The following is a 12153-nucleotide window of genomic DNA, read 5'->3' on the forward strand; positions in this document are numbered from 1 at the left end:
AGTGGACACGAGGATGTGCTGGAGCGGTTCTCCTGAACCTGAACTGGAAGATGTGAACAAACACTGGGCATGCGTGGAACTGCTCTGGGGTTGGAAGTCTGTGATCGGACCTTGAAGTGTCCATCCTAAGCGGGTTTTGACTGCTGAAGGAGATCCAAATGGTCCATGTCTAATTGGTGCAATAGGCGTAATAAGGTGGGTATGATCAGAGCCTATGAGCAGTAGTGGAGCTGCTTTGTTAATAAAGGTTAATGGGATACCTTGGAGATGCTTGTATCTCCGTTGGAGAGATGATACGGGGTAGGTGTGGTCTGAAAGTGCTAAGTGACTTGTAGCGAAGGCATTATTAACTGTGTAAGTTTTCTCTGGATGTGCGATGGGAGAAATCTGGAAACTTACAGAAGAACCTTGAATAGTTTCAACTTCTTGATGGACAGTTCTGAGTGATAATCTCTCTGCCTCCCCAGTTAGGTTGAGATGCTGAGCTGTTGATGTCAGAAGCATGGTGCGTTGGGAGCCATCGTCAAGTACGGCATATGTTTCAAGAGTTCTTTTGCCATTTCGCAGGAGCACTTTCACAACTTTCAATAGTACACTGGGACAGTCACTAGGTTTATCAAAGTACAGTGTACTCACTACAGGATTAACTTCAGTTTTAGGTCTCTGATTCACCTCACACAGGATCTGTAGATGTCTTCTCATGCAGGTAGCACAGTCTTTTCTCAGATTGCACTTTGCAGCCTGATGAGTCCTAGCACAACGCCAACACCGTTTGTTTGCTTTTATCCAGTGTATTTTCTCATCCTTTGTCTTGTTAATGAACTCAGGGCACTTGCTAATGTGGTGTTCAGGTGAGCAGCAATATGCACATCTTGCCTTAGTCATTATGATGGGTTGTGTTGCCTGTACAGGATTGGATGGATTTGTCCCATGTAATATTGTTGTAAGTGGAGAGGTGTACTTACGGGCAGGTCGTGGCTGGTTAAAGGATGAAACCGGACTACTGTCCTTTCTTGGTTGACACTTGCATTCCATTTGCAACCAGGATGAGAACAAAGGTAAGTCATACATCATATCTCCTTGTTCCCTGTAAATGTGCCGTTTGAAGCGACTAGAATGCTCTGCAGGCAACTTTTCAAGTAAGCGATCAACATGGGAGCCACAATTTAGTTCTGTCCGTCCTTGATCACCCATAGTGCTAAGCAAACCAACTAAAGCTTGCACACGAAGAGCAAAGTTATCCAGAGTCCGACCATCACCTGCTCTGATAGGAGGAAGCTCCAGTATGTTCCGTAGCTCTTTCAATGCTAGATGTCTTGGTTGCCCATAACGCTCATCAAGGGCTTTGATGGCTTGAGTGTATGGATCAGGAGCATAGGAAAAGGAAATAGCTAACCGTTTAGCTTGGTCTACTTTCAGATGATCGAGAAGGACATGATATTTAAAGTGCTCTGTCTCATGAGGGTCAAGAAGGTTAGTAAGGGCCATTCGTAACAGCCTATACTGGATTTCATCTTCACTGGTAAGGTCTGGGAAAGAAGGACCCTCAAGCTTATACACATGTGTTCTAGTGCTAGAGGAGTGACCCGAGCTAGCAGTAACAGGTACCAAAGGTTTCTGTTCATGTAAGCCATTAGATGTAGCTGGTTGCGGCTTTACAGGAGGGTGCTGCCTTTGTTCTGGAATGCAAATGAGAGGTTGAGCGGGGTCTTCATCTAGAGGAACAGCAGGTTGAACACATGAAATCTGGTGGGGACCTTGCAGTGGTGTGGGAAAAACTGGTCTAGGCAAACCACTTGAAGGAACTGCAGCATCCAATATTGTTGAATTAGGGAAAGGAGGGCTAGCAGCCAGAACTGCACCAGACTGACGGCTAATCTGTGGGGGCTGAAAGGGTGATTGACAGGTTGCTGGATCAATCGCTGGGAACTGCTCATGTTGCTGATGTGTTTGGGGAATGACTTGTAAACCGCATACAGAGGATTTGCTTTCATCAGATGAGACAGTGTGAATTGAAGATCTGGAGGAACCGCGAGAATGGGGAGGAGATAATTGAATCATAAATTGCCTAATCTCCCTCATCGTCATCAGGAGTTCCCTCATCACCTCATCTTGACTGGTAGGTAAAGGAGCAGGTGATGTCTCTGGTTGGCTTTCTGACTCTCCGCCAGGATCCTTCAGCCCATGTGTGTCTGTGTCACTATGCTGGCATTCTGTTTGACTCTCTGTATCACATCTAGCACTGATACTCCCAGGGTACTGAACGTCATATTGCTGCAGGTAGGTAGGAGGTCGCCTTTCACGACCGGAACGTCTCAAATCTTCAGTCAATGGCTGCTGTGAATCCATGACGCTAACACTACTCCGGCTCGGAGGACCATGTATTGGAGGAAGGAAGGCTCAGGGTTTAAATAATCAGCATCATGGGCTCATCCGATCAGAATGAGAATAAGCAGTCATCTAATCATTCACAGGGTTCTCCTTTTATTCTCAATTCAATAAAGCAAAGAAGGAAAGACACACATGGACTGCTCTCTCTGAAAGGAAATAGAGTATGATTTAAGTAACTCAAAATAATACATGAACTCAGGAGACTCAAAGAGAAACTCACCTCAGCTGCCGCCCCATGTGGGAGTGAAGGAAGAGTGAGGGGTAGGTGAGTGCAGTCCTTATATAATGAGTGACAGGTGAGTGCAATTAAGGCCAAGCACCACACCCAATTAAAGGTGAGGAAAAGAAACAAGGTGCATCTGGTGAAGTGAATGTGCTAAAAGGTGAGCCTTTACAACAAACTGATTTCGAGAAAAGTCGCTGGAGGAGCCATTTAATACAACTATCAGGAGGAGGAGCTGTGTCTGCTCCTTTCTCCCTATTACATCATCGTAATATTGTTTTTCTTTTTTGTTCATTTATTTCTTTATTAGCATCACAGTGTATATATAAAGATTGAAACATATAAACAGAGTAATAGGAAAAATATACCAAGGCCTCCCGAAGCACAAAGGGAATCATACCTGCATTAAAACAAAAAAAGAGCTAGACATACAAATAATAAAGGAGAATTTATCTTCTATGTGGGTGACACACAAGCTCAAAAGACCGAAGAGAATTTGGTTGGAAAAAATTGAATTTGTGTCTTTGTTACACCTTAAAAGCAATGTGAGTCACAGCAGCAGGAGGCAATGTGGTCACATGAATGACACCCACTCACAAAAACGCTGGAGATGCAATACAGTTCAAATATTTTATGGGACGATACATGTCTAATTCTAAGAAAGGAAATAGGTGGCTAAATCCCTGTAGATCCCATGGTGCTGTATCTTGGAGTAATTAAAGAGGATGTTGTGGTTAAAAAAAAAAGGCTCATTGTTAGTTACAAAAAAAAATAGCTCCAAGAACAGGTATATAAAGGAAATCTTTATGAGAGGATGAGTTTCTCGCACAGGTCTAAAGGAGACGCCTTTTCACAGAAGTGGAAGAAATGGATTGCCTTCATGTGTCATGGTCCTGGGTCTTCTGCCCAGTGTTTTGTGTTTTTCATTCAACTTCTGTTCTTGTTAGATATTACCAACTGGTTATATGTAATGGTTTTAATGTTCAATGCAAAACAAGAAACGACAGCAGAAAGATGCAGAAAGGTTTAGTTTCATAACTGGACTTCCTTTAGTGTTCTTTAACAGTAAGTAAGTTAGGTTTAGGCAAACATCGTACCGTACTCAGCTGTCTCTGAATGATCAAATGATATGAACTGAAACATTTCCATTAAAAACAGCAGGTCCATTTTATTTTACAGGGAGCATATTTGCCATTTACTTGAGTTACTAAGACCTGCAGGTGCATCCTGGACACGAAGAAACAGAAGCACAGAGAGGTGATGCTTCACTGACCAAGAGTGAAGATTCATTTGCAAATCTACAGCTAACATTTTAAACCAGTGACAGCTGCCCTCTCTCTTACTCAGGAAGAATTATTAAATCATGCTCTCTAGTGTTCAAATATTACTTAGTCTGTATGTCAGAATATACTTGTGTTTTAAATATGGGAGCAACACAATTAAAAATTGTGTGCTTATGAGTGTGTGTTCCTCTGTGTGCCCCTCTCTAAAATGTAACAGTTCATTTCAATCACCTTAAATTTATGTTAGTGCAAAACAGTGACACAATTTCCCATTTACTCACAAGAAAACACATTTTTTAAACCAATGCTTTTATTAATTTAATGCAAAACATGAATTCCTGAAAATACTTGTTAAAAACCAGCAAATGAATACATGACTTAAACCTTTTGCTTTATTCTGATTTCTAACATGTAAAGACTGTAATGAGCAAACAGCACAAGCAGTAAAGAAGCAGATTTTAAATGCACATTCTGGTCCTCGACTATTCAGTGGAACATTCTGACTTCTTGATGGTTTTCTCTGAAGTCTGCGAGCCCAAAGACACTTTACATGTGTAAACCTTATCCATGTTCCAGTCTGATGTCTGGATGGTCAGAGAGCTGCTGATTTGGTAAGTCTGGTCTGGTCTCTGAACAGCAGTGCTGGTAGAGATCCCACTGCTCACTGGACTCCCAGCAGCCAACCAGCTCACATCTGCAAAAGGCACAGACTGACTGGACAGACAGACCAGAGAAGCTGTGTTGGACTGGAGCTCAGCACTGGACGGAGGGAAGACTGTCAGGACAGGAGGAGGGAGGCTGGAGCCTGAAAATACATGAAGGATGTTCAGAAAACAAGAAAAAAATAAATAAATAAATGAAAGGAAAGAAGGAAATTGGAAATGAAGTCATAAAACCAGAAGAGATCAAGAAGAGTCAATATGAAATAAACATAACATTTGTTATGAAGTTAGAAGAAAACAAAACTAATGTACAATACTAAAGTATATGTGTCCAACATATCATTTGAATTTCTTTTTGTATTTTTAAAATATAAAATATGATTAGTTACTGTTTAACTTTCCATGTAAGATGTCTTTGATTTAATTCTACAGGTTTCTGCATAACTTGTCAGCTAATGTGGGTAATTTTCTTTCACGTCAAAGAAAAGTGTACAGCCAGGTTCTAATCACTTCAAAGTAATTTTGAACTTTAGTAAAACTGTTAACTACTATTGAAGAAAGAGAAAACGGGCCTATGTATGTTTTTGAAATGCCAAACTAAACATAAATTAAAACATTATGCAAGCATTAAGAATGGAAAAACGACATATTTCACACCATTTTCAGAGAACTGGTTTGACACCATTTCACATTTTTTAAACATAAGTAATTCATGTCTCCTGTATATGAGACAACCTGAAACTATTTCAGATTGTACAAAATCATAAAAAAATGATGCTGAACAAGAAACATATTGAGTTAAGTAGTCATCAGTAGATTTTTGCAAAATCTCTCTTGTTTTATGATCAGTTAAAAAGTACTTACTTGTCACAATCAGCTTGGTGCCTTGTCCGAATACCACAGTGATTCAGTTTGTATACATGGCTGTACAAAAACCTCCTGACTGTCACTGATGAGGGGAGAGGAACTGAAACATCCTGTAGAGACCAACTTTCACTGTCAACATCTCATTCACTTCATCTGTTTGCATTTTATAACTGTGTCTCTCTCTGTGTAGTCATGTTTATTCCTTTAGGTCACTTGTTTTGTGCAAGATTTAATAAAGTCCTCATTATTGGCCAGTATTAATCAGAGCTGTAATGTCTCTCAGTAAGATTTTGGCCACAGTCTGCTTCACTATGATGGTGGTTTGTTGGGAGAGTCTTCCAATGTCTAACAGGAACTCACTGCAGAGTCTCCCGTCTCTGCATGATTGATAATAGACTTGAAATCAGTGTTTGGTCAGGATTTAGATATTAATCTGTTTGCTTTTTTAATATTGTATTTGAGCAGGTTAAAGGTTAAAAAAGAATTTAAAAAATGAGCAATCCAATGTTTAATAAGTCATTATCTAAAGGTTGTACATTACACTGAATTTTCTTGATTGGACTGTACTCAACTGAATGAGTCTAAGAAAGCATATGTCCTGCTCAAGAGGTTTGTGACACATTGTGAACAACTGTGATTTGTACAGTGTCTTCTATTTCTGTGAACTTGATCATTAAATGATAATTAATGTTTGATGAGGACGTAGAGTTGAATCTTTCTGAGGAGAATCTTGTTTCAAAGCTGGGTGAGCTGTCAGAATGGAAAAATCTTAGAACATACAGATGATCTTCTCCAGCACCTTGTTGAAACAGCTAACAGAATTCCTATCATCTCTCTCAATGTTGCAGCTGAGAACAGCTAGTTGAAAACATTGTACTTAAGTACAGTAAGTATTTGTACTTGGTTACTTCCCACCTCTGGGGACAGAGAACCTGTTCCAAAGCCAAGTGAGCTGCCAGAATGACAAACTGAGGAACCCTTAAAAGAACTTGTTTAGACCATCTAACATAATTCAAACACGCTGCACCTGAGAAGAACTTCTTGACCTGGAGAAACCTTGTGGACAGCAGGTATCTGGATAAACACTTCTGCTGCATTAACATCTGCCAACAAACACAGAAAAACATGACTGAAATGTCTTTCTCCAAAAAGATGGGCTATGAAACAGATGAGAAGAACATCTTACACTTTAGAGAAGTGATGAGAGAGCAGACAGTCCCCAGCATGTTGTCAGTGTGAGGTGTAAACATCCTTTAATATTCAGCTGAGATGTGAAAACGATTGTAGTGAGAAGCAAGAGATAAAATGCAATTTAGCTGCATTTTTATTTCATATGAAACATTTTTAAACTTCATTTTGCAACTTTATCAGTATCCATTTAGGTTGATTAATGTCATTTACTGCAGCTAGAATGTGACAGTTATCAGAGTTTTAGGAAACCGTTTGTCAAATTGCTGTTATTTAAAAACGCACACATAATTGGTTGAATTGTGTTAGATGCACATAATTTAAAATGCACATAATTGTGTACATATATGTGACAATTTGTGTTGTTGGTGGTCATTATACTCCTCAATATTTTATACTTTCAGTGATGAATGTAAAAATATATCAAAAAAAGTAATTCAGTGTTTATTAACAGACTGTCTGAAGTTGTTGAGTTTTCATTGATGAACATTAAAATAAAAAATAACAATAAACACACTATTTGAAGGTGGTGGGTTTAAACTGAGTTTGATGAATGGGTCTTTTGTCAGCATGTGAAAAAAGAGCATCAAAAAGCAGAAGTATCAGTGGGGAGGTTTTTGTCACAGTGTAAATCACTGTGATGCGTATTCACTAACAGAGCTGTCCCATGTCTGACAGTAATAGACTGCAGAGTCTCTCTCCTCCACATTGTTGATGATCAAACAATAATCTGTTGTTGACTGATGATTGGATGTGAATTTTGAAGAGGAGAACCCAGAGCCATAGGTTGGAGAACCCCAGCTATGATAAAACCTCAGTACATACTGAGGAACTCCTCCTGGAATCTGTTTATACCAACGGACAGTGTTATCAACAGTCCCCAGGTTACAGTCCATGGTGGCTGTCTCTCCTTTCCTCACTGATAAAACAGGAGGTTTCTGTGTCAGCACCGTCACACCACTCACACCTAAACAACAAGAAGACATGGAGTCAAGAGAAATGCAAGCACATATGAATCCAACAAATAACTACCGATCAGAGGAATAAATGAGGTTCCATACATGTTAGAGCAGTGATGAGAGCACAGAGAGTCACCAGCATGTTGTCAGTGTGTGTTGAGACTTGTGACTTAGAAAGAGATTGCACTGCTTCTGTAGGAGGAGAGGAGGTGTGAACCATTAAATATGTGACAGAAAGTCAGAGAGACTGACAGGAGGAGGAGCTAAACCTGCATAGTTTGTAATGTTTTGGGTAATTTATGTTCAGTGGAGGGTAATTCTGTTTTTGTATTAATAAATATTGGTGATTGTGATGTCTCCCTCCTCTCCCTTAAAATTGTGCTACTGCATTTTATTATGATAAATTGTTTGCTATGTCTCCTGGGTGGGGTGTTCCGGGCATATCTGACTGGGAGGATTACCCGGGGCAGACCCAGGACATGCATATCTCTCGGCTGGCCTCAGAACACCTTGGTGTTCCCCCAGAGAAGCTGGAGGAGGTGGCTGGGGAGAGGGAGGTCTGGGGTTTTCTGCTTAGGCTGCTGCCCCCGCGACCCAGCCCCGGATAAGTGGAAGAAAATGTATGTATGTATGGATGGTTGCTATGTCCTTCAGGTTTATTACTGATGCTTTTACCATTATCAGTTTTTATGTTTGGAGAAAAAAAAAAAAGAGCAGAATCCCGCTAACCCTTACAGTTAACTGTTATAATTACATAATCAACAACCTTGAAATGTATGAACTTCTCTGTAAATTCACATGAAACCGGAGTGTTTAGGATTAGGAGAACATTTCATAAAATGTTACGCCATTTATGAATACTGAACTACTGAATAAAGAGTTCAAATAAAGATAATAATTTTAGTACTAGAATTGAGTGGGCTCCTTTTTTGTTGCAAACTTGTGCCACATGAGTTTTGTGATATTTCTCACAAATGAAATCACTGTGATTCAGGCGTTTTGATATAGTTCCCCCGTGTAATGGAGACCAGGGGTTCCATTACCTTGTTTGCATTGTTAGAGATGAATTGTTGGATTGGGAATTTAAAATACTGTAATAAATAAAAAACACATTAGTTCTTATGGAGTTTTTATTAGGTTATTTGACATACAATTAAATTGACAGCTTGTAACGGTGATGAGACAGTGGGACTGGCCATCCTACCTGTGTCAGAGAAGAGCCAAAGTTAGAGCTGCTTGCAGTTAATCATTTGTCAATAAGCTAAAGGTGTGTGAAATGAGAACTTATAAAGGTACTCACCTGTCCTGGTCACTTCGTGCAGGATGTGGAGCAAAAGACTGAAAGCGGCTCAATCACCTGTTTAAGAGCTCTTGGAGCAGACCAGTGTGCCAGGTTAGGGAGTATGGATAAAGAGGGTTTTTAATTTATATAGTAATCGGTGAAGCTTATGTTATTGGTTTGTTTATAGTATGTGTTGGAAATATGTATATGTTTGTGATGTGCTTTAATGTTATTGCATGTTTGTTTGTGTGGAGGGTTATGGTTTCATGTTGATTAGTTAACCCCCACACTTGGGCTATTCCCGAATGCTCACCTGAAAAGGTAGAGTATAAAAGGAAGCCATTTTGTTTAGTTGAGGTTAGTGTTTGTGGTGTTGTCATACTCCTTCTTTAATAAAGTGGATGTATTTTACTCCAGTCTCGCATCATATTATTGGACAGAACCTATGACCGCCGGCCAAACTGACACCCCGATTCACAAAAACAAATACCAGCATATTTTATCTACATCTTGAGAGTTAAACACAACAATTAGAGGACTGACTAATTTGATTTTACTGAAACATTTTGGTTTTAGACACTCATATTCATTTTTGTATTTATGTGTTTTGTTCTACAATTAATGGTTGGAAATGTTAACTCTTCAGAATTCATAAAAGCTGTAGTGTCACTCAGTTGTGTTTTTTTTTTTTTGTCTCAGTATTCATGATTGTCTTATGTTTTACTTAATAGAGTCTATGTTTCAGTGCAGTACAATGCTTAGTCTCCTCCTTTTAACTCTTAATCTACGTCTAATTATGATGTCAAATTTAGTCAGTCTGAGGAGAATCCTGTTACAAAGTAAAGTCAATTATCCTCATTGAAAAACTCTACATGCTGAGGAGCTCCATCAGAGACTTGAATCATTACAGGCAGTTCCTTGAACAGTTTTAGTTTAAATGTAAATGTCCTTATTGTCACACATCACACATTTTCTTCTTTTCTTACATTTAATGATACTGGATGTATGTTTATAACTATTTAAGAGTTGAGTCTGGTGTCGAAATTTATATTATTTATAACAGCATACAATGTTGGTCTGCTTTTTTGTATATGGTTGTGTATATGAGTAGTTGTGGCTGAATAACATGTGGATTTTCCCCTGTTTGCTTTGTTCATGATTTCAATGATAAATATTAAAAGAAAAAACAAACAAACAAACAAATAACACACTATTTGAAGGTGTGTTTGTTAGGTGTCTTTTACCAGTTTGTGGAACAGCATCAAAAAGCAGAAGTATCTGTGTGGAGGTTTTTTGTCACAGTGTGAATCCCTGTGATACCCCACTGTTAGCAGAGCTATCCCATGTCTTACAGTAATACACTGCAGAGTCTCCTGTCTCTGCCTGTTTAATTATGAACTAGGAATCAATGTTTGATCAGAGTTTTACCACTATAGACTAGTATACATCAAATGTATATTATTAAAACAAATCACATACAATAGCATACACATTTTTGTCTTTTTAAACGTTTTATGTACGATCATTTGTGTTGTTGTAGATGAATGTGAGTATTACTGAAATTCCTTGCTTATTTATACACTCAGTGATAAATGTTAAAATGAGTCACAAAAAAGTAATTCAGTGTTTATTTCAGTTTTTCTCACATTACCTCAGTTCTCATCAAAACTCTTTGTACTTTTGTCAGTCACAACTCTGGAGTGATCACTTTGTCTCTGTGTTTGTTCATCTCTGTTGTCTCCCCAATCAGTAGCATCGCCTTGTCACTGTTAGTTACTCTTGTCTCTGTGCTCCATATTCGCTCTCCGCTGTCAGTCGGATTTTTGTGTCAAGTCTGTATCTCCGTACCTTCTCCTGCTTCCTGTTTTACTTTGATAGTCTCGTGTCCTTTCTTAATGTTTCCAGTTTTTATTTCCTTCACGTCTGGTTATTTGTGATTGCTGCCATCATACTCCCTCATTGCTATGTGTGGTTTTTTTTTTGTGTGGCTCCTGATAACTTCTAGCTCTGTGTTTTTCTAGTTTCCAGTTTTTGTTTTTGTTTTTCTCAATTGTAATATTCCAGGTTTTTGTCACAGCAAATAAAGCTGCCTTTTTCAGTTCAAGTCCTGCGTTTGGGTCCTACTCCTGCCGGTCACAGCCGTAACATGACAGTATATGGTTTATACTCCTCTTTCATAACAACAAATTAGATAAATTGATTATCTAAAAAAATAACAAAAAAATAGAAATAAATAAACAGAGAAATTCACTGATCTGTATATGTTTACATTCTCTTTCTGCCTCATGAACATGCTTCTGATGAACTAAAGCTGATTCAAAATAAAAATTCTCTGCAGCTAGAGGCTGTAGCTTGAAATCTGATTCAGAATTAACATGTTGGAATTTTTTTTAATCAAACATATTTACAGTACAATAATATTAAATGCTGATGGTGTGAGGTTTTATGTGTGAATAATGTGTGTATATTTTGGTGCTTTGTTTAATTAAAATGAAAGTGCAAATGAAAAAATACAATGAATAAAGTTATGAGAGCAATGTTTAAGAACTAATTGTGTGCCTTTGGTGCACTGAGTTTGTACACAAAAAGCAGAAGTAATAGTGAGGAAGTTTTTGTCACGGTGTAAATCACTGTGATGCGTACTCATCAACAGAGTTGTCCCATGTCTTACAGTAATAGACTGCAGAGTCTCCCTCCTCCACATTCTTGACGATCAAACGATAATCTGTTGTTGACTGATGAGTGGATGTAAATTTTGGAGAGGAGAACCCAGAGCCATATTTTGGAGAACCCCAGCTATGATAAAACCTCAGTACATACTGAGGAACTCCTCCTGGAATCTGTTTATACCAAAAGACAGCGACATCTGTAACAGTCCCCAGGTTACAGTCCATGGTGGCTGTCTCTCCTTTGCTCACTGATAAAACAGGTTTCTGTGTTACCACCGTCACACCACTCACACCTGCAAACAACAAGAAGACATGGAGTAAAGAGAAAAACACGGACATTAGTATATATGTGTGCAAAATAAGTCAAAGTGTTTACATGTTAGAGCAGTGATGAGAGCACAGAGAGTCACCAGCATGATGTCGATGTGAACTAAGAACTGATTTCGAGAAAAGTCGCTGGAGGAGCCATTTAATACAACTATCAGGAGGAGGAGCTGTGTCTCTCCTTTCTCCCTATTACATCATCATAATATTTTTTTCTTTTTTCTTCATTTATTTCTTTATTAGCATCACAGTGTATATACTAAGATTGAAACATATAAAAAGAATAATTGGAAAAATATACCAAG

At 38.7% G+C, this 12153-nt stretch overlaps 1 protein-coding gene across 1 annotated transcript; it reads right to left on the minus strand.

The window, feature by feature from the left end:
• Window positions 1-4189: 4189 nt before the first annotated feature.
• Window positions 4190-12003, minus strand: LOC100696858 (immunoglobulin lambda-1 light chain). Its single transcript, XM_019357883.2, has 4 exons — window positions 11901-12003; window positions 11495-11817; window positions 5424-5457; window positions 4190-4702 (listed from the first exon to the last, which is right to left on the minus strand). Exons 1-4 carry the CDS (start codon window positions 11938-11940, stop codon window positions 4380-4382), a joined length of 720 nt encoding a protein of 239 aa, XP_019213428.1. The 5' UTR covers window positions 11941-12003; the 3' UTR covers window positions 4190-4379.
• Window positions 12004-12153: the final 150 nt, after the last annotated feature.

The sequence above is a fragment of the Oreochromis niloticus genome, linkage group LG4 (genome assembly GCF_001858045.2).
Source record: "Oreochromis niloticus isolate F11D_XX linkage group LG4, O_niloticus_UMD_NMBU, whole genome shotgun sequence".
Classification (NCBI taxonomy): Eukaryota; Metazoa; Chordata; class Actinopteri; order Cichliformes; family Cichlidae; genus Oreochromis; species Oreochromis niloticus.